Source organism: Pecten maximus, chromosome 17, assembly GCF_902652985.1.
Source record: "Pecten maximus chromosome 17, xPecMax1.1, whole genome shotgun sequence".
NCBI lineage: Eukaryota > Metazoa > Mollusca > Bivalvia > Pectinida > Pectinidae > Pecten > Pecten maximus.
Genome location: NC_047031.1, coordinates 13,662,335 through 13,687,046, shown reverse-complemented (window position 1 = coordinate 13,687,046; position 24,712 = coordinate 13,662,335). Strand labels below are relative to the sequence as shown.

The 24,712-nt window shown below is 36.9% G+C and overlaps 1 protein-coding gene across 1 annotated transcript in view; it reads left to right on the top strand.

Moving 5' to 3' along the window:
• Nucleotides 1-19,994: 19,994 nt before the first annotated feature.
• The window catches only part of LOC117315494 (cartilage intermediate layer protein 2-like), a 58,326-nt gene continuing 53,608 nt past the window's right edge, over nt 19,995-24,712 (top strand). The window contains 1 exon segment of the mRNA XM_033869705.1: nt 19,995-20,293. Within this exon segment, the coding sequence (XP_033725596.1) occupies nt 20,038-20,293 (256 nt within the window). The 5' untranslated portion in view covers nt 19,995-20,037.

The following is a 24,712-nucleotide window of genomic DNA, read 5'->3' as shown; positions in this document are numbered from 1 at the left end:
ATGTTGTATATGTCTTTTAGGTCATCTGACCAAAGGGTCAGGATGACCTTTTGCCATCGTGTTCCGTCGTCCGCCGTGCGTAAGACTTTTTCTTTCAAAATGCTACTCCTTCTTAACCCTTTGGTGGATTACTTCCAAATTCGGTGTGAAATATTATTGGGAAGGGGAATCATATCTTATATAAATGAGGCTGGTATGAGCCCTGGGGCCCCTAGGGGCGTGGCCCCAAAAAGGGAACTTTGCTGAAATCCTACTCCTCCCTAACCGTTTTGTGGATTTCATCCAAATTTGATGTGAAATATCATTGGGGGAATGCGGTCATATTTTATTTAAATGAGGCTGGTGTGAGCCCTTGAGCCAGAGGGGCGGGGCCCCAAAAAGAGAACTTCGGTAAAGTATAACTTTAAAACCTAACTCTTCTTTAACCCTTTGTTGGATTACATCCAAATTTGGTGTGAAACACCTTTGGGGGAGGGTAATCACTATTTTATAAATGATGCTTGTGGGGCCCCAGGGGACAGAAGAGTGAGGCTACAAAATGAGAACTTACCAAGCATTTTGCTTTAAAATCGTACTCCTTCTTAATGCCTTTATTGAGTATAACCAAATTTAGTTTGAAACATTTTAAGGGAACAGCAATCATAATGTATATAAATTAAACCGGTCTGAACCCCGGGGAAAGAAGGATCGGCACCCAAAAGGAGCACTTAGGTAAAATATTGTTTTAAAATACTACTCCTCATTATTGCCTTAATTGATCACAACAATATTTAGTATGAAACTTCATTGCGGAAGGGAAATTCCTAATTGATATCAATGAGGCTTGTCCGACCTATTGGGACACCGGGACATGTCCTAAAAATGGAAAATTTTGCTTTAAGATGCTGCTCCTCCTTTAAGCCAAAAATGATAAAAATCAGATTTGATCTGAAACATAACTGTCTGTGTATAAATAATGTATAGTAATGATGCTGGAATGAGGGGTGTATTTCATGCTGTAAGTGTTTGCCAGATAACCGTCAAGGCCCATGGCCCTTTTGTTTCTAATTAGTCATTCAACATTTCTCGGTTACTGATTTGATAACATAGATTATTTAGACACAAATAATATAATGACGTCATACACATACTTTACAATGTCACTATCAGTTTTCAACGAGAAATATTAGTTTACTAGTTTGGGAAACATACGCCTTTCTGTTATATTTATATTTACAATATCTTCATATCTTTAGCTGAAGAGTGGTGTGTAACATTCGATAATGGTCTTCATAGAATGATTATGTGAATTTAGCTATAATCGTTTGTTTTTACTGTCTTCAGCTCGCTCTGTTACCAATACAGTTTGAGTCCCGATTTCTCTTCCAGTGCTTACGCAATATTAGGTCAATTTAGGGGATAGTACGTTGTTTTGAGTGGCTATACTGACGATTAGAACATGAAATTTGGTTTGAACTCGAGACCGATAGGTCGAGAGTTTAAACCAAATTTCATGTTCTAATCGCCAGTATAGCCACGAAAAACAACGTACTATCCCCATTCTAACACGTTTACTATCGCATATATTTAGAAACATTGTTTTACAGTGCTACAAGTACGCTGTTAAGTACTCTGTGACCTCCGTTAGTGACGTGCCATACTGTGGCGGATTGACCAATCAGAGAGAAGCTATCAAAGTCGGTCAATTGGCCACGCCCATACTGGCGAGAGCTTGGTCTGCATGTTAACGAAGCGGGGTATTTGGATTGTTGTGAAAGTCCTGTTTCCGAAGATTTAAAGGCATATTTGGATTTACTCAGTATGCTTAACGACATGTGCATTTTAACAAAGTTAGTGTTGATGTGTTTCTACATGCTTAACCGTTATATGAAGTTGTGTGCACTTGTTCAATTTCATTTCGGATTTTACTTGACCTTAGATGCTTACACACGGACGAAATGTTTACGATTTTTGTTAAATTTATTTAGTTAATTCATTCTATTCGTTTTCTTCACTTTCGATTCCAATATCACGGGTCATCAATCATAAATGGTGCAGAGTGTTGAATTTCACTACGAGTCGAACTTGACGCCATATTGTTTTGATTAATACGATATGACATGGTTCTATCGCAGATTAGAAGTCGGTCCGCAACCAATCAAAACACGCGTTGCAAACGAATCGTGTTAGAATGCTATATATTCCTTTTCATTTTTTTTAATTTCATTAATAATAAACTTCGGAAAAGACTGGAGTTCATGGCTTGTTTATTATAATGTAATTATTTATATGGCTGTTGGATACAGCCTCTAAATATTTTAAATTCATGTGGATGACTGGGCTTTTTTGTTATTATTTAATGACCACGTGACAAGTACTTGATTTTATATCACAGAAACATTAAACGAGTGATGGTGTTGACGTACATGTTCTCTGTATTATAAGATAAATATATGTACGCACTATATATGATTAACCATATAGCAATTATCCACACTCAAAACACTTGTCAAAAAAGCGTCCTGGTTTGCTGTAAGATATTTTCATGTAATTGTTATTTGTTTTACTACACTGTCAATTCCAGTCCATCACTTATCTTGATAGAAAATCTTTACGTTTCATTTTATTTCTAATAATAATTCACATAGTGCACATGCAGATTACATAAAAAATCATTTATTGAGAACTGTCGTCAGAAAAAAGGTAGAAAAAAATTCACAAGAGTCCACTAAGGAAACCAGAACACGAAACGTCCTTGTTTGTAAGCTATTTTAAGGCTATTAGGCGACAAGCCTTTATGTTGTAATGTCAAAGTAGATTTTTAATTCACCATAATCAGACGGTTTACTGTTGAAATCGCATTTTTCTATAGTCTGTCGGAAAATAATCTTTATCCGTGGTACTGTTTTAGACCTTTACATGAAACGGGAAGATTCTCTCAAATATCATAAGAAAGTTCCAAAGTTCACCAGATGTGCATGTTTAGATAAGTTAAAGTAAATAGCCGATAGTCGGCCATTTCTTATTTTGACTGTTTATTTTTTTCTCAGCAGGTACTGCATAATTTAAAAACAAACTAAAGCAGAGGAGCATTTAACAACGATCGATTGGTTTACTATCGTCATTTGCGAACATTGAAAGCTGTCATTTCTCAGAAAAAACTTTCTTAAACTTCCTACGAGGATTGATTGATAAATTGTGAGCCTAGAATTGAAGGATTTGAATTTTGTCGGACATGTATTTTTGTAACATAATCCCCTTCAGTATATATACAATTTTGCGAGCGGTGTTTAAGGGTCCATGTGCCACTTTTACTCCTTTTACTTTGCTCTCCAGCAAGTCAACCATTGCATGTTAAGTTTTGGGTCAAGGTGTCTGCAATAGCTGTTTTCAGTTTTGGCAATATATGATACCTGTCGTTGGGTACACAGCCCTATACTAGTCAGAGAATAGCAGGACTTAAAAGGACATCCTTGAGTAAGTCCTTCAATATGAGATCACAACTTATCACTGTGCTGTCGTATGTATGTTTGCATTGTCCCAAGAAGTAAAATACGCATTTAAACATGGGTTAAGTAAAAAATCCAGCATTTGCAGAATATAACCTGTAGCTAGGATGGAATAATTATATCTCAACTGTAGAGATGACTGAAGGGATCTTAAAATGTCTCTTTTTTTCTATCATCTATCTTCTCCCGGCTGCCTCTCCTGACAATGGCCAATGCTCCAATTTATGTCCTGGCCGAGACATATTTTTAGTAGTTACTGCCCCTGATTAACGCGCAGCATTTTAGGAGTAGGACGACTCGTTGAGGGGACATTAAACAAAGAAAATGAGATCGGAAAAGTTGTTTTGTTTTTCTATAACGCGTCAGTGAAGCTTTTGTGGAACTCAAAATGGAAGTTCCGGGGAAACAAAGAGCCTAAAGAGATACTAATATATATATATATATATATATATATACAAGAGGAGGCGTGTACATTATCAAAATTTATCAATTAAAACAATTATAATCCATTTCGTATTTTTATATATTGTACAATTAATTCACTTTAATTTGTAATCACTCTTATTGAAAGAAGACGACCGGGCAAACGTGATCTTATCTGACCTCTTGACGTTCCTTGACCAAATCCTGTCTAAGCGGTCGGGTTAACTGTCTGAGCGGTCGGATTAACTGTCTGAGCGGTCGGACAAACTGACCTTGTTACACGGATACAAATACATGTAAACATTAAGATGGTTATTACCATAGATTGGGGATAAGTATGTCACGACCATAAAGAACCCCCACCGTGTTGTAACTTATAGTGGCCATACATTAATTAAGGGGCAATTAACACCTCCTTGATCCCGTGGACCATAAACCAAACTGGTGTAGTAGCCACAGATCAAGATCATTAGTACATGATTAAATCGGGCACCTTATCTATTTACTAATTATCAACATATGGATGAACTACTAAAAATATAATGATAACTGTAATATTTATAACGTGATACATGTGCAACAAAACCTTGAAATACACTTCACCTACATAGGAAAAACAGTACAATAATATAATAGAAATTAATTTTCTAATTATGCACACTATAGCCAGATAATAAAGACACATAACGCTACATACTTATGAGTGATCAAACATTTTTTTTTTAGATTTAAACTCCATGAATTGATTACAAATAAGATGGTCATAATGTAACCGGACGGGATTGCTCACTTCCCTAATACATAAGGTCAAATACTGAGATATAATATATACAATTTATATACAATTTATTTACAACAATAATAACACAATAAATTGTTACTCTCACATTCGACTGGTTCTCTCTCCCTCTCTCTATAGATCAATTACCTATGAAGTATTATGAATAATTTATACAAATGCTTATTTACAGTTTTCGAAATAAATAGTAAATACAGCCTTTCCAACGGGCCTGTATCCAATATTTCCTCCTCTGACGACATCCAATACATGGGTCAATACATATGTATATGTAGTTCAAACAGACCAGTCACAATCAGTAACATGTAGGTCACACAGATCAGCAGGTAGCATGTATGATGTAAGTCACACAGACTAGCAACAGCAGGTAGCATGTAGGACACACAGACCCAGCAGGTAGCATGTAGGACACAGACCCAGCAAGTAGCATGTAGGTCACACAGACCATCAACAGCAGGTAGCATGTAGGTCACACGGACCCGGCAGGTAGCATGTCGGACACACAGACCCGGCAGGTAGCATGTAGGTCACACAGACCCGGCAGGTAGCATGTAGGTCACACAGATTCGGCAAGTAGCATGTAGGTCACGCAGACCCGGCAGGTAGCATGTAGGACACACAGACCCGGCAGGTAGCATGTACGACACACAGACCCGGCAGGTAGCATGTAGGTCACACAGACCTGGCAGGTAGCATGTAGGACACACAGACCCGGCAGGTAGCATGTAGGACACACAGACCCGGCAGGTAGCATGTAGGTCACACAGACCCGGCAGGTAGCATGTAGGTCACACAGACCCGGCAGGTAGCATGTAGGACACACAGACCATCAACAGCAGGTAGCATGTAGGTCACACAGACCCGGCAGGTAGCATGTAGGTCACACAGACCATCAACAGCAGGTAGCATGTAGGTCACACAGACCCAGCAGGTAGCAGGTAGGTCACACAGACCATCAACAGCAGGTAACATGTAGGTCACACAGACCCGGCAGGTAGCATGTAGGACACACAGACCCAGTAGGTAGCATGTAGGACACACAGACCCGGCAGGTAGCATGTAGGACACACAGACCCGGCAGGTAGCATGTAGGACACACAGACCCAGTAGGTAGCATGTAGGACACACAGACCCGGCAGGTAGCATGTAGGACACACAGACCCGGCAGGTAGCATGTAGGTCACAGACCATCAACAGCAGGTAGCATGTAGGTCACAGACCATCAACAGCAGGTAGCATGTAGGTCACACAGACCCAGCAGGTAGCAGGTAGGTCACACAGACCATCAACAGCAGGTAGCATGTAGGTCACACAGACCCAACAGGTAGCATGTAGGTCACACAGACCATACATAATGTACGTAACCAGGTTTGGGTCACACAGACCAGTCATGTCCTGTAACATACTGGTTCATATCAAAAGGATAATGACGAAACGTTGTACTCCCTGGGACCATCTGAATTTGGTCTCCTGTCAATACGACGCTTGCCCATTGTTGGAAAGCTACAATATACGGATTCTGTAATTAGGCTACAATAATTATCTCTGTATCTAACAATAACATACACCTATATGTAAGTATGTATGGTAGGTTAATATATGGTATGAATTACATTTCATGTACATATAAGTATATACTTTGTATAACAAATATGATATTGACAAATAATGCCATCAATGCTAAACGTCTACTAAATCATACAATAAACCTTACTATGTTGTACACAAAACCTGGCCCCATATACACGAATATATAGACACAGTCCAAACACGCAGAGTACCGAGTACGCATACATACACACCGGTTGAAATACACCTAAATACTGCATTGAGATAATAAAAATTGTCATACCAAATATACACGTTAATATAACTTCATAGGTGTAGTTATAATGGATAGTTTAACTTAACACAAGCTTTAGTTTGCGCTTTGAACATATATATATCGCTCACGCTCCAATGTAAATTGTGTTTGTCATTTACCTACGTGTCCCCTGTTCCCACCTGCTCACGCATGCATAACTTTCCTTTGTACTCACGAATTAAGGAAAGAGCCCGTAATTCAAAACACACAAGTAACTATATATAAATACAGACAATGGCATGTGACACCTAAATTCGGCTTTAGAATCAGTCGGGTGACTGGTACCGGCTGAAATGATAAAATACAATGGATCAGGCCAGGACAATACAATTCAATAAAAATAGTTTAATGATAGTAGGTGACAGAAACATCCTGGTTGGTTACTATTGACAATACCACAAATTCATCCATAATCTTCTGTTGTGTCTGGTATCAGTAATTTGTTGAAAAGCGTAAATTGTGATTACAATTTACTTTAAGTTTGTCGAATTGGAGTTAAATGGTCATGGAGGGTTTACGGTAAATACAGTTAACATAAATAGTCGTTTATTTACGACAGGAAAACAAACATATTAATCTTCAAATTAAAAAAAAAAGAATAAAACTTCCTCGATGATTATGATAGGATGAAAGTTCTGCTGGGTTCAAGCATCAATGTTGAATATCGGATATCTATACTCTAATTACGAATGAAACAAGACTATGTACATTCCCGGTTCAATTTTAGATACAGAAAGAAACTTCCTGGTTGGTTCCTCAGACGATATCACACATTCAACCAGGATGGACGTCCGTCTGTCATGCCGTCCGGCGTCAACGTTTTCATTTAAACAACTTCTATATAACCAAGAGGCCAATGGACTTGACATGGGCCTGTAGGATGCTGGGATCAAGGGCGACCAAGTCTGTTCAAATAAATCACCTTGGCCTTCATTCAATGTCACATGGGTCAAATAGGCTAAAATCTGCAAACGACTTCTCAATAAATAAGAGGCACAGGGACTTGATATTGGCCTGTGGCATGCTGGGGTTAAAGGCTACCAAATTTGGTCAATAATTGATATTGACCTTCATTCAAGGTCACATGGGTCAATTGGCCAAAATCTTCAAACGAATTCTTCTCAATAACCCATAGGCCCAGGGACTTGATATTAGGCGTGTAGCATTCTGGGGTTAAGCGCTACCAAGTTTGTTCTTATAAATGACCTTGACCATCATTCAATGTCAAATAGGCTATAATCTTCAAACGACTACTTCTCATTAACCAAAGGCCCAGAAACTTAATATTTGGCCTGTAGCATGCTGGGCTGAAGAGCTACCAAGTTTGTTCAATAAATGACCTTGACCTTCATTCAAGGTCAAATAGGCTATAATCTTCAAACGAATTCTTCTCAATAACCAAGAGGCCCAGGGACTTGATATTGAGCCTGTAGCATTCTGGGGTGAAGGGCTACCAAATTTGTTCTAATGAATGACCTAGATCTTCATTCAAGGTCACAAGGCGTCGAAATAGTCTAAAATCTTTCAACGATTTCTCCTCAATAACCAAGAGGCCCAAGGACTTGATATTTGGCCTTAAACATGCTAGGGTGAAGGGCTAACAAGTTTATTCTAATGAATGACCTTGACCTACTCTCAAGTTCAAAGGGGTCAAATTTGCTAAAACTTGAAATGACTTATTCCCAATAGCCAAGAGACCCAGGGACATTATATTTGTCACGAAGAATGCTTGGATAAAGATTTAAAAAGTTTGCTTTAATAAATGACCTTGACCTACATTCAAGGTTACAAAAGACATTTCCGTCATAAGTTTGTCAAAGGTGTTAAAAGCCCGTCACATTGTTAGCCAACAATTTCTAGTTCTTTGATTTTTTTGAATTTCATCAATAATAAACTTTGTAAAAGACTTGAGTTCATGACTTGTTCATTATAATATAATTATTTACAGACATTTGTTTGGCTGTTGGAAATATCCTCTAAACATTTTAAATTCATGTTGATGACTGGGCTTTTTTGTTATTATTAAATGACCACGTGACCAGTACTTGGTTTTATATCATAGAACACATTTAACAAGTGATGGTACTGACATATCATTTTCATTGTATTATAAGATACATATATGTACACAATATATACGATCAACAAGAGATCAATTTATTGATAACAGCTGAAGGAGAAATATCCACACTCAAAACACTAGTCGAAAAAAGCGTCCTGGTTTGCTGTAATATGTTTTCAAGCAATTTATGAGTGTTTAAACAGTTTTGTTCCACATCAATGATGCGTTATTTGTTTTCCTGCACTGTCAATATATATTAATAGATAAGATCGACAATTCAAGCCGATCATTTATCTTGATTGGAAATCTTTACATTACATTTTATGTTTAATCTTAATTCACATAGTGCAAATGCAGATTACATAAAAAATCATTTATTCAGAACTGACCTCAGAAAAAAAAGTACAAAAAGTTTAAGTCCACAGGGGAAACCAGAACACGAAACTTCCTTGTTTGTAAGCTATGTTAAGCCTATCAGGCGACAGACCCTTATGATGTAATGTCAAAGTGGATTTTTAATTTACAATAATCAAATGGTTTACTGTTGAAATCGCCTTTGCCCATAGTGTGTCGGAAAATAATTGTTATCCTTGGTAATGTTTTACTCCTTTAGATGTAATGGGAGGGCTCTCTCAAATATCATAAGAAAGTTCCGGAGTTCACTAGATGTGCATGTTTAGATTAGTGAAAGTAAATAACCGATAGTCGGCCATTTTTTATTTTGACTGTTTATATTTTCTCAGCAAGTACTGCATAATTTAAAAACAAACTAAAGTAGATGAGCATTCAACAATGATCGATGGATTAACTATCGTCATTTGCGAACATTGAAAGTTGTCATTTCTCAGAAAAACTTCAGGATTTCTTCTTAAACTTCCTACGAGGATTGATTGATAAATGGTGAGCCTAGAATTGAAGGATTTGAATTTTGCCCGACATGTATTTTTGTAAAATAATCCCCTTCAGAATCTATATACTTTTGCGAGCGGTGTTTAAGGGTCAATGTGACTTTTTTATAGAACTCCTTTTACTTTGCTGTTCAGCAAGTCATCCACTGCATTTTTCAGGTCTCGGGTAAGTATGCCTGCAATATCTGTTTTCAGTTTTTGCAATGGGTAAAAGTCTGATTGAGCGAGATCAGGTTAAGCTTTTGTGGATTCAAAATGGAAGTTCCGGGAGAAACAAAGAGCCTAAGGAGATGTTAATATATATATATAGGGGTGTACATCATCATAATCTATAAATTAAAACAATTATAAACCATTTTGTAATTTTTATATATGATACAATTAACACATTTTAATTTCTTATCCCTCGCATTTAAAAAAGTCGACCAGGCAAACGCGATCTTATCGAAAATCTTGACGTAGCTTGACTAAATCCTGTAGGAGCGTTAGGGCAAACTGTCTGAACAACCGGGAAATTAATTGACCTTATTTCACGGATACAAATACATGTACACATTTAGATGGTAATTACCTTATACTGGGGATAAGTATGTCACGGCCATAATGAACCCCCAGCGTGGTATAACTTATAGTGGCCGTACATTAATTAAAGGGCAATTAACACCTCCTTAATTCCGTGGACCATAACCAAAACGGTGTGACAAAGACAAACAGTAGCCAGAGAGCAAGAAAAATAGTCCATGATTAAATCGAGCACCTTATCTATTTACTAATCATCAACATATGGATGAAGTACTAAAACTATAATGCAGCTAATGCCAGCTCAAATATTTATAACGTGATAATGTGCAACACAATCTTGAAATACACTTCAGTCACAATCAGTAGCATGTAGGTCACACAGACCAGTCACAATCAGTAACATGTAGGTCACACAGACCAGTCACAATCAGTAACGTGTAGGTCACGCAGACCAGTCACAATCAGTAACATGTAGGTCACACAGACCAGTCACAATCAGTAACACATAGGTCACACAGACCAGTCACAATCAGTAACATGTAGGTCACACAGACCAGCAAGTAGGATGTATGATGTCAGTCAGACAGAACATCAGCAACGAGTAGCGTAATTGTAGGTCACAAAGACCAGCAACAGCAGGTAGCATGTAGGTCACACAGAACATCAACAGCAGGTAGAATGTAGGTCACACAGACCAGCAACAGCAGGTAGCATGTAGGTCACACAGACCAGCAACAGCAGGTAGCATGTAGGTCACACAGACCAGCAACAGCAGGTAGCATGTAGGTCACACAGACCAGCAACAGCAGGTAGCATGTAGGTCACACAGACCAGCAACAGCAGGTAGAATGTAGGTCACACAGACCAGCAACAGCAGGTAGCATGTAGGTCACACAGACCAGCAACAGCAGGTAGCATGTAGGTCACACAGAACATCAACAGCAGGTAGCATGTAGGTCACACAGACCAGCAACAGCAGGTAGAATGTAGGTCACACAGAACATCAACAGCAGTTAGCATGTAGGTCACACAGACCATCAACAGCAGGTAGCATGTAGGTCACATAGACCAGCAACAGCAGGTAGCATGTAGGTCACACAGAACATCAACAGCAGGTAGCATGTAGGTCACACAGACCCAGCAGGTAGCATGTAGGTCACAAAGACCAGACATAAGGTACGTAACCAGGTTTAGGTCACACAGACTAGTCACTTCCTATAACATACTGGTTCATATCAAAAGGATAATGACGAAACGTTGTACTCCCTGGGACCATCTGAATTTGGTCTCCTGTCAATACGACGCTTGCCCATTGTTGGAAAGCTACAATAAACGGATTCTATAATTAGGCTACAATAATTATCTCTGTAAACGCCTATATGCAAGTATATATGGTAGGTTTATATATGGTAAGAATTACATTTCATGGATATATGTGTATATACTTTATAAAACATATGTATCATATTGACAAATTATTGCACTAATGCTAAACGCCTACGTCTACTAAATCATACAATAAATCTAACTATGTTGTTCACAAAACCCGGCCCCATCTACACGAATATATACACAGTCCGGGCACGCACAGTACCGAGTATGCATACATTTACACCGGGTGAAATACACCTATATACTGCATTTAAACAGTGAAAATTGTCTAACTAAATATACACGTTTATCATAACCTCATATTATAGTTATAATGGATAGATTAATTTACCGCAAGCTGTAGTGTGCGCTTTCAACAGATATTTATCCCACACGCTCCAATGTAAGGTGTGTTCGCCATTTACCTGCGGTCCTCTGTTCTCACCTGCTCACGCATGCGTAACTTACCTTTGTACTCTCGAATTAAGAAAAGAGCGCGTAATTCAAAACACATACGTAACTATATACAAGTATAGACAATGACATTTGACACAAGCTTTAAAATCAGTCGGGTGACTGGTACCGTTGAAATGATAATATACAATCGATCAGGCCAGCACAATACAATTCAATAAAAATAGTTTAATGATAGCAGGTGACAGAAACATATGTGTTTTCATGACTTCAAGACCTGAATTAACTTTCCGGTTCAGTTTAAGATTGTTGCCATAGCATGATACCAGTTACAACATTCAGAAACTTTCTGGTTGGTTACTATTGAAAATACTAAAATTCAACCATAATCTTCTGTTGTGTCTGGTATCAGTTGTTGAAAAGCGTCAATTGTGATTACAATTTGATTTAAGTTTGTCAAAATGGAGTTACATAGTCATGAGGGTTTATGGTAAATATACTGGACACAAGTAGTCGTTTATTTATGACAGAAAAACAAACATCTTAATCTTCAACATAAGAAAAACAAAACTTCCTCGATGATTTTGATAGGACAGTTCTGCTGGTGTCAAGCATCAATGCTGAATATCTATACTCTAATTACGAATGAAACAAGACTATGTAACTTCCCGGTTCATTTTTAGATACAGAAAGAAACTTCCTTGTTGGTTACTACTGACGATACCACAGATTCGACATGGATGTTCTGTCTGTTGTGTCTGGTATCCCTTATTTGTTGAAAAACGTAAATTGTGATTACCACTTACATTAAGAGTATTTGTCCTTGGAGACCATCCGTACCAAGCAAACGTTTTTGTTTATAAACGGGTGTTAGAATATTACCTGTGATATTTTGCGTCTATCAAATAATTTAAAGTCTTTGCTAAGTATTGTCTGTTCTTATTCAAAATTGAATAAATAGCTTTTGAATATACAATGGACATGTATACCGTTACATTTCTTCTAGCTTTTAGATTAAAACATGACAAATGTTTTTTTTAGCTCACATGCCCGAATAGTTTATGCCGTGGTGCGGCCTCCGTCGTCCGGCTGTCCGCCGTCAACTTTTTTATGTAGACAACGTCTTCTCAATAACCGAGAGGCCCAGGGACTTCATATTGGGCCTGAAGCATGCTGGGATGAAGGGCTACCGAGTTTGTTCAAATGAATGACCTTGAACTTCATTAAAGGTCACATTGGTCAAATAGTTTATAATCTTCAAACAACTTCTTCTCAATAACCAAGAGGCCCAGGGACTTGATATTGGGCCTGTAGCATGCTTGGGCGAGGAGATACCAAATTTGTTCAAATATGCTGGGATGAAGGGCTACCGAGTTTGTTCAAATGAATGACCTTGACCTTCATTCATGGTCAAATAGGCTATAATCTTCAAACGAATTCTTCTCAAAAACCAAGAGGCCCAGGGACTTGATATTGAGCCTGTAGCATTCTGGGGTGAAGGGCTACCAAATTTGTTCTAATGAATGACCTAGATCTTCATTCAAGGTCACAAGGCGTCGAAATAGTCTAAAATCTTTGAACGATTTCTCCTCAATAACCAAGAGGCCCAGGGACTTGATATTTGGCCTTAAACATGCTAGGGTGAAGGGCTAACAAGTTTATTCTAATGAATGACCTTGACCTACTCTTACACTGTCAATATATATTAATAGATAAGATCGACAATTCAAGCCGATCACTTATCTTGATTGGAAATCTTTACATTACATTTTATGTTTAATCTTAATTCACATAGTGCAAATGCAGATTACATAAAAAATCATTTATTCAGAACTTACCTCAGAAAAAAAGTACAAAAAGTTTAAGTCGACAAGGGAAACCAGAACACGAAACGTCCTTGTTTGTAAGCTATGTTAAGCCTATCAGGCGACAGACCCTTATGATGTAATGTCAAAGTGGATTTTTAATTTACAATAATCAAATGGTTTACTGTTGAAATCGCCTTTGCCCATAGTGTGTCGGAAAATAATTGTTATCCTTGGTAATGTTTTACTCCTTTAGATGTAATGGGCGGGCTCTCTCAAATATCATAAGAAAGATCCGATGTTCACTAGATGTGCATGTTTAGATTAGTGAAAGTAAATAACCGATAGTCGGCCATTTTTTATTTTGACTGTTTATTTTTTCTCAGCAAGTACTGCATAATTTAAAAACAAACTAAAGTAGATGAGCATTCAACAATGATCGATGGATTAACTATCGTCATTTGCGAACATTGAAAGTTGTCATTTCTCAGAAAAACTTCAGGATTTCTTCTTAAACTTCCTACGAGGATTGATTGATAAATGGTGAGCCTAGAATTGAAGGATTTGAATTTTGCCCGACATGTATTTTTGTAAAATAATCCCCTTCAGAATCTATATACTTTTGCGAGCGGTGTTTAAGGGTCAATGTGTCCTTTTTTTATAGAACTCCTTTTACTTTGCCGTTCAGCAAGTCATCCACTGCATTTTAGGTCTCGGGTAAGTATGCCTGCAATATCTGTTTTCAGTTTTTGCAATGGGTAAAAGTCTGATTGAGCGAGATCAGGTTAAGCTTTTGTGGATTCAAAATGGAAGTTCCGGGAGAAACAAAGAGCCTAAGGAGATGTTAATATATATATGTAGGGGTGTACATCATCATAATCTATCAATTAAAACAATTATAAACCATTTTGTAATTTTTATATATGATACAATTAACACATTTTAATTTCTTATCCCTCGCATTTAAAAAAGTCGACCAGGCAAACGCGATCTTATCGAAAATCTTGACGTAACTTGACTAAATCCTGTAGGAGCGTTAGGGCAAACTGTCTGAACAACCGGGAAATTAATTGACCTTATTTCACGGATACAAATACATATACACATTTAGATGGTAATTACCTTAGACTGGGGATAAGTATGTCACGGCCATAATGAACCCCCACGCATGTGGGTTAATGTTGCGTCCCGTTTTGTTGCTCATTAGTGTATTCATGTAAAATATACATTGTTGTACATTGTTGCAACTTGTACATTCCAATGACGTCACATTGTTTACAGATCCCGCGTTGTGTCTGCACTGCCTGACACGAAGGCTTCATTCTGTGTTTTTTAATGTTTTTGTTAGTTTTCTGATAATTCAATTGATCAGGTATGATTAAACAACCCCAATCAATATGAGGTGTGATTGTAATTTTAAGTTTAAACCGCATGTTGCGAAAAATACTTCAACTTTCACTTTGTCAGTGCATTCGTGATCGCAGCTTCGATAGGCTGTCATGGCAACGACGAGGACGGTGGTTTCATCACAGTGACGAATTTACAAACTTGCATGTGTACAGCCGAAAACTTCTAACTATACCTTATGTCTTTGGAAATCATCTGTAAATAATTAATTGAATTAATTACGATCCATTGCATTCGTTTATTAACGTTTGTTCGTTTCTATATGCCGATTTCGATACTTAAAACACTGAAGAGTTCCAATATTGGAGAATGAACATTAACACTTGCTCTATAAATCGTCCTAGAGCACCCGACTACCCTAAATCAATACTTATGAAACAGGTACGAGCGTGAAGGTAATTGTATGAGAGCAACGAAAAGTGCTGTACATTCTTACGAAAATGACAAACATCGTCAAAATTACTTAAAAAGTAGTCAATTAATCGGCATTTCTTCAATTAACACCAGTTTATAACGCCGTTATGTAACCATACTTGAATAAATAGAAGAATGTACAGCACTTTTTCTCGGTTTCTTAACACGATGAATAAGTGTATCATATTTGTTTGTACGACAAAATACGTTGGTCGGGTGCTCTGGCCATATCTACCGACCAAGTGTTAATGTAGTCCTTCGTGCCGGTCACGTGACCACGCGAGAACACGAGGAACGACGAAAACATCCCGATAAAGACGTTGGACACCTAACATTAAAATCCGATCAAAAAAACAAACAGAACTAACCGAGAAATCATTAAATATTGAATTTATATTAAAACATGATGTTTTTTGTTCTTTTTAATTATAAATGCAACATTAACCCACATGCGCAGCGTGGTATAACTTATAGTGGCCGTACATTAATTAAAGGGCAATTAACACCTCCTTAATTCCGTGGACCATAACCAAAACGGTGTGACAAAGACAAACAGTAGCCAGAGAGCAAGAAAAATAGTCCATGATTAAATCGAGCACCTTATCTATTTACTAATCATCAACATATGGATGAAGTACTCAAACTATAATGCAGCTAATGCCAGCTCAAATATTTATAACGTGATGATGTGCAACACAATCTTGAAATGCACTTCAGTCACAATCAGTAGCATGTAGGTCACACAGACCAGTCACAATCAGTAACATGTAGGTCACACAGACCAGTCACAATCAGTAACGTGTAGGTCACGCAGACCAGTCACAATCAGTAACATGTAGGTCACACAGACCAGTCACAATCAGTAACATATAGGTCACACAGACCAGTCACAATCAGTAACATGTAGGTCACACAGACCAGCAAGTAGGATGTATGATGTCAGTCAGACAGAACATCAGCAACGAGTAGCGTAATTGTAGGTCACAAAGACCAGCAACAGCAGGTAGCATGTAGGTCACACAGAACATCAACAGCAGGTAGAATGTAGGTCACACAGACCAGCAACAGCAGGTAGCATGTAGGTAGCACAGACCAGCAACAGCAGGTAGCATGTAGGTCACACAGACCAGCAACAGCAGGTAGCATGTAGGTCACACAGACCAGCAACAGCAGGTAGCATGTAGGTCACACAGACCAGCAACAGCAGGTAGCATGTAGGTCACACAGACCAGCAACAGCAGGTAGCATGTAGGTCACACAGAACATCAACAGCAGGTAGCATGTAGGTCACACAGACCAGCAACAGCAGGTAGAATGTAGGTCACACAGAAAATCAACAGCAGTTAGCATGTAGGTCACACAGACCATCAACAGCAGGTAGCATGTAGGTCACATAGACCAGCAATAGCAGGTAGCATGTAGGTCACACAGAACATCAACAGCAGGTAGCATGTAGGTCACACAGACCCAGCAGGTAGCATGTAGGTCACAAAGACCAGACATAAGGTACGTAACCAGGTTTAGGTCACACAGACTAGTCACTTCCTATAACATACTGGTTCATATCAAAAGGATAATGACGAAACGTTGTACTCCCTGGGACCATCTGAATTTGGTCTCCTGTCAATACGACGCTTGCCCATTGTTGGAAAGCTACAATAAACGGATTCTATAATTAGGCTACAATAATTATCTCTGTATACGCCTATATGCAAGTATATATGGTAGGTTTATATATGGTAAGAATTACATTTCATGGATATATGTGTATATACTTTATAAAACATATATATGATATTGACAAATTATTGCACTAATGCTAAACGCCTACGTCTACTAAATCATACAATAAATCTAACTATGTTGTTCACAAAACCCGGCCCCATCTACACGAATATATACACAGTCCGTGCACGCACAGTACCGAGTATGCATACATTTACACCGGGTGAAATACACCTATATACTGCATTTAAACAGTGAAAATTGTCTAACTAAATATACACGTTTATCATAACCTCATATTATAGTTATAATGGATAGATTAATTTACCGCAAGCTGTAGTGTGCGCTTTCAACAGATATTTATCCCACACGCTCCAATGTAAGGTGTGTTCGCCATTTACCTGCGGTCCTCTGTTCTCACCTGCTCACGCATGCGTAACTTACCTTTGTACTCACGAATTAAGAAAAGAGCGCGTAATTCAAAACACATACGTAACTATATACAAGTATAGACAATGACATTTGACACAAGCTTTAAAATCAGTCGGGTGACTGGTACCGTTGAAATGATAATATACAATCGATCAGGCCAGCACAATACAATTCAATAAAATAGTTTAATGATAGCAGGTGACAGAAACATATGTGTTTTCATGACTTCAAGACCTGAATTTAACTTTCCGGTTCAGTTTAAGATTGTTGCCATAGCATGATACCAGTTACAACATTCAGAATCTTTCTGGTTGGTTACTATTGAAAATACTAAAATTCAACCATAATCTTCTGTTGTGTCTGGTATCAGTCGTTGAAAAGCGTCAATTGTGATTACAATTTGATTTAAGTTTGTCAAAATGGAGTTACATAGTCATGAGGGTTTATGGTAAATATACTGGACACAAGTAGTCGTTTATTTATGACAGAAAAACAAACATCTTAATCTTCAACATAAGGAAAAAAACAAAAACTTCCTCGATGATTTTGATAGGACAGTTCTGCTGGTGTCAAGCATCAATGCTGAATATCTATACTCTAATTACGAATGAAACAAGACTATGTAACTTCCCGGTTCATTTTTAGATACAGAAAGAAACTTCCTTGTTGGTTACTACTGACGATACCACAGATTCGACATGGATGTTCTGTCTGTTGTGTCTGGTATCCCTTATTTGTTGAAAAACGTAAATTGTGATTACCACTTACATTAAGAGTATTTGTCCTTGGAGACCATCCGTACCAAGCAAACGTTTTTGTTTATAAACGGGTGTTAGAATATTACCTGTGATATTTTGCGTCTATCAAATAATTTAAAGTCTTTAAAACTTTGCTAAGTATTGTCTGTTCTTATTCAAAATTGAATAAATAGCTTTTGAATATACAATGGACATGTATACCGTTACATTTCTTCTAGCTTTTAGATTAAAACATGACAAATGTTTTTTTTAGCTCACATACCCGAATAGTTTATACCGTGGTGCGGCCTCCGTCGTCCGGCCGTCCGCCGTCAACTTTTTTATGTAGACAACTTCTTCTCAATAACCGAGAGGCCCCGGGACTTCATATTGGGCCTGAAGTAGCTGGGATGAAGGGCTACCGAGTTTGTTCAAATGAATGACCTTGAACTTCATTTAAGGTCACATTGGTCAAATAGTTTGAAATCTTCAAACAACTTCTTCTCAATAACCGAGAGGCCCCGGGACTTCATATTGGGCCTGAAGTAGCTGGGATGAAGGGCTACCGAGTTTGTTCAAATGAATGACCTTGAACTTCATTTAAGGTCACATTGGTCAAATAGTTTATAATCTTCAAACAACTTCTTCTCAATAACCAAGAGGCCCAGGGACTTCATATTGGGCCTGTAGCATGCTTGGGCGAGGAGATACCAAATTTGTTCAAATAAATGACCTTGACCTTCATTCATGGTCACAGGGGTCAACAGACTATAATCTTCAAACATCTCAATAACCAAGAGGCCTATGGACTTGTTATTGGGCCTGCAGCATATTGGGGTGAAGGGCTACCAAGTTTGTTCAATAAATGACGTTGACCTTCATCCAAGGTCACATAGGTCAAATAGGCTATAATCCTCAAACGATTTAACAATCTCCAAGTGGCACAGGGACTTGATATTGGGCCTGTAGCATGCTGGGGTGAAGGGCTACCATGTTTGTTCAAATAATTGACCTTGACCTTCATTCAGTGTCACATAGGTCAAATAGGCTTAAATCTTTAAACGACTTCCTCTCAAACACCAAGAGGCTCAGGCACTTCAGATTCGGCCTGTCTGTAGCATGCTTGTGTGTAGGGCTACCAAGTTTGTTCAAATGAATTACATTGACCTGCATTCAAGATCACAGGGGTGAAATATTTTTATATCTTGCGATAGCGAAGAGTCACCAAGACCCAATATTAGGCCAATTATATGCTGAAATGAAGGACGAGAACCATTTTTACATGAATAAACCTAGCTTACTCTGATATTTGAATAAATTGGTTATCAGCATAGTATGTGTAGAAATCTCAAACCTCAATCAACTGCGAAGTTGCTGGAAAGCAAGGTAAGCGATACATGCCCATTGGGCCTATTGTATATCATTGTCTTTTATATCTATGCATGTAGTAGGTGTTCAAAACTCAGCAAATGTACCACATGGCGTATTACTCATTGGGCAGGAATCATCTGACAGTTTAACTTAAGTACCGCCCCAAACTCCCATAATTCATTGCACAGCATATATAAGGTCAGATGCCCAGAACATGAATCCAATTGTTTCTGAATATGAAATGAAAGTCAACAATTATTTAGACATGGTTATTTCATTTTTCTAAATTGTAGACATGGATGGCATCGTGGCCCTGAAATACCGGCCTTTCAGTGCCGATAAGGAGTTTACAAACTTACAGAGACAAGGCTCTGACGTTTTTGAGGTCGTCGTTAAGCCGGTGTCCTCTCCGAATCGTCTGAAGATTTATGTCATTGTTGGAACTGTTGTCGTAATCATAGGTATTATTGCAGCAGTAGTGGTCGCCACAACGCTGAGCGCAACGAATGCGGCTGCAGTAAACAAACAGAATCCACAACTACAAGGCACAGGTATGTTCCATTGCCTGTACAACTTCTTCGAGTTGCATTTGATGTTTTTTTTCATTGTAATGTTTCATCTTGTTTCGTCTTTCATATACTGGTATAGTATATTTCATATCTAAAAGTAACATATATATGACGAATGTTTTTGTAGGGTAGAAAGTGTTTTTTGTACCTTAATACATAGTCATTATTGTGTACTAACAAACGGACGGCGTAAAATAAAATCACTATATTGTTATTTTCTTTGTTCTAGCTTGTTCTAGCCTGTTCTAGCTTGGAATGCATTTTTCTTTTAACCCCTTAACTGCCAGGATTTTAATGGAACTGAAAAACACGCGATATATTGGTTATTCATCATTTTTCATCATTTTGTGGCAACATTTTTGGTAAACAACCCATATATATTTAGAAACTTAAGAACATAACCTTCTCAACCGGACTACCAAAATTGGTGTTTTTGCATTATTGACGTTACCATGGTAACGAAAATTCATGAGTTTATGAAAAAAGTTATTTATTTCATATTATTATACATTTTAAGCCGATGAGAGTGCATTAAGTGCAAAGATATAAAATTAGTGATATATCAGATCCTTGAGGAAGGAGGTTAAACACAAATAAAAGTCGTATTTTCTATTTATTTGCTGTTGATGTCATGGTTACTGACTTGAAAGCAGTGATTTTTTGTTAAAGTTTGTATTTCCGTTTTATCTGCCTAACCCTAATTGCAAGAAATGTGGCTTTGTATTACAGGTATAATAGTTTGGTCAGCAGTATACACATATATTGAATCTTGTAAATAGGACGTATCCAGATTTTTGGCACAACCTTTTACTTTTTTTTTATATTTAAAACTTTACAAAGGCAACCAGAAATGAAAATATGTAAAAATGTGATTTTCTACTTACATGCGCATGTGCTCCCATCTGAATAAAAATGCAAAATTGATTACAGCTTATACTGCTGTATTAAGATTATAAATGTTAATCATAAATCATATTTTATAACTAGGTTGTTGTTTTCATGGTTTTATCATTAGTAATGAATCTTTTTCCTTACCTATTTCATGGTTTTAGTGAACAGCTTACACGTGTCTTCAAATCATGATATTGAAGCTGATTTTATTAATGTGTAATTTCTCTTTTTAGCTGTATGTACATTCTGTATCCATGTTTAGTTGACATGGTTACCAATTTAGCAGGTGACCATTTTGATGATGTTTCTTATCTACTAAACTTATTGTATTTGTTCTTGTTTCTAAATACCTATCATACTTATACACGTGTTCACAGAGATAGGATGATTAACAAAAAGGTCATAATAACTAGCATCTAGTATTACTAGTATACTAAAACAGATTATACTGGTAAAAATTCTAAATATTTAAGGTATGCAAATCAAATGGTTATAACCATCTTTGCTCATGACATCATTCTGTGTACGTCTTCCTGGTAGAGAAGTCTTAAAATTAATTCACAGACAATAGACATGTAGAAATATATAGAAAAGAGAAAAAAGTCCAAGTTCTCCGAAGGAATATATGTTATTGATGAAAATTTCAGTTTGACTAATCCAGTTTAGCAGGCAAACAAGTTGATTGATATAAACATTTGAACTTGGTTAGTTACATGTTTGTTATGGATTATAATGAATTCTAAACTATATTTAGTTTGATTGGCCAGGCAAGCCATATTTGGTATAAATGATATAAATAATGTACCATGTTTTTTAAAATGATAATATACTTAAGATCGAAATTGAATGATTCAGCATGGTAGCTGTTAAAAAACAACACCAACACAAATATTAAGTTATGTAATTTTAATCAATGACATAGAATACTGGAAAAGGGTAGCTAAAGGGAAAAGATGCCTTAATCTGCTGTCTCTTGTGGCAGCGAATGGCATTTATCTTCTAGTATTTGTCACACCACAATAAATAAAAAAAGGCCTAAAGCTGATGTACCTGAAGTTTAAAATGGCAGAAAATCAATATCATAGACATCCAGATATATACACTAATAAGATATTTTATTTGCAAGGCATTACATATTTATTCTAAGGAACTAAGTGATATATAATGATCTCTTCAAAATTTCAAATGAAACTGAAACGGTCAATAATGAAGTTCTTTGAAGTTTAGTTATAGTCTGTTTCAATATGGTAAACCAACTCAGGTAAAAAATAAGGTCAACTCAAGTATATGAATATTTGATCAATTAATAAATATAGAATAAATAAGAAATCAATTACTTTAAAGCACTTTGTCTAACGTTATAATCTAATATTAATAATGACAATATCAGATTAGAATAAATAAAAAATAAGTCAATAGAATTAGAAATTGTTTTTCAAAATTCAAAGCACAAATTAAAGATGTTACTATTGGTAATGACAATATATTTTGATGAAATACTGTGCATTTGTCATTATCATAAACAAAAATACTTCTACTAACTAAACTTGAAACAGATACACACAGGAATTTTGTTCTACAAAAACTTATCTATAATGTAAATCTATGAAAATATAAGCAAATCTGGAAAAAGCAAAATATGTATAGCAAATTATGATTAATTGAAACAAAACAAAAAATCCCCAGAAGCTATAAGATATTGAATATTTCAATTGTAGCAAATTTATACTTAAGATAAATATATTAGCTTACCTTTGATGTCATATATTAGGCAGAATCACCCATGGCCAATGCTTTCGTTAAATTTTGTAAGCCTGACTCGCCAGTAACATTGAAAGAGCTCCAGATCTTAAAAGTAAGGGGAATACCTGAAATACAGAATAAACTATATTCAAATGTCGTTCATTGCTTGTTTCACATCAAAATCATATTCCCCATTGTCCTGTTTAAAAAATACAAGAAAAAAATAACGTCAGAGATTATTAGTGTGGAATATTTCAAAAAGCCTTAAATGAACTTTACGAAAGTTAAACAAACGCGCACATCCCCCCCCCCCCAACCAAGTCTGAATTTCAAATACTTATAACATTGTTTTGAAAATCCAAATAAGCACACCGATGAGTTTCTTTTTGTCTTATTGCCAGACATAACACATTTTGATGGTAAGATCATCATTACATGTTTCAAAAAGGACACCTCTCTATGAAAGTGTTTTATGTTTGGTGTTGAGGTCAGAGGAAACCCTGCTTCATTGCCCCCTTCTCACTATAAATAACTTCGAAAACTTGTAATAACTTATAGTTTTTTTGTGTTTTGTTTGCATCCTTAGAGGATTAATCATAATGAGGCATAAACTGATTAACTAACCAGCATTATATCTGACAACACAAGTATCTGTCTATCTTTGATTTATTCAACAATGTTCTTAGCCTTTACTGCCATAGAATACTTACTGGAACATGTACATCTTCACATATCTCTAAAACTGTATAAATGTATGCATGTATCACAGTCTATTTCACATAACAAATGTCTGACACAACATGTAATGCTTGAATTTGGACAAAAGCTGTGGTATGTCACGTGATGATCCTCATCCATTTATTGTAAGCACATTAACACTATACAACCTTTATATATATCGGGGTGGTAATATGTGCCCTAACATGATTACATTTGTATGAATCCAACCTATGCTAGCACACCATGATCCAAACATTGTAGAATTCACAACCAGCTAAACTCAAGAACAGCTACAGAAGTAAAGTACAGTTTCGTTCGTTTTTGGGTGTTATCAGGGCAAAGATGATATATTCAATACATTTTTTGAGACAGCATAAGACATTTCATGCATTTCTGAAGTATTTTTTTAATCTTTAGAAGCAGACAAGTTCGTCCGGTGACATCTTGATTTTGACTTCTGCTTCCGTTTTAAAACTCGGCAAGGCGCTGAAAAAAGTCGCTTTTCAGCATTTGGGAAACGGCAATAATGGTCGTTGGTCGCGTCTGACAGGTAGTCGCTTAACTCAGGTCCCTAGTATAGTAAATAACGTTGGGAGGAAAAAATACTGTCGCATATGAATGGAAGTCGTTTAATTCAGGTGATCGCTAATGCAGGTTTGACTGTATTTGGTATTTTCAACCATACCATGTGACATTTTTTCTTAATAATATATACTACAGTTGCAAAGCTGAAATTCTATGAAAAGGTCTCACTTTTTCATCTCCAATTCTTTTTCATTATGTAAAATGCATAAAAAACATAGTTATTCAATTTTAGTTGATACATGATATTGATAATTCTGATACAAAATACAGTAATGTGGAAAATTTAATGTAAGAGAGAAGAGAGAGAGAGAGAGAGAGAGAGAGAGAGAGAGAGAGAGAGAGAGGAGGGAGGGAGGGAGAGAGAGAGAGAGAGAGAGAGAGAGAGAGAGAGAAAGAGAGAATTATTCATTTGATTAAGCGTTATGTACTTACGGTTGTGTTATTTAATGCTGCTGAGGATCA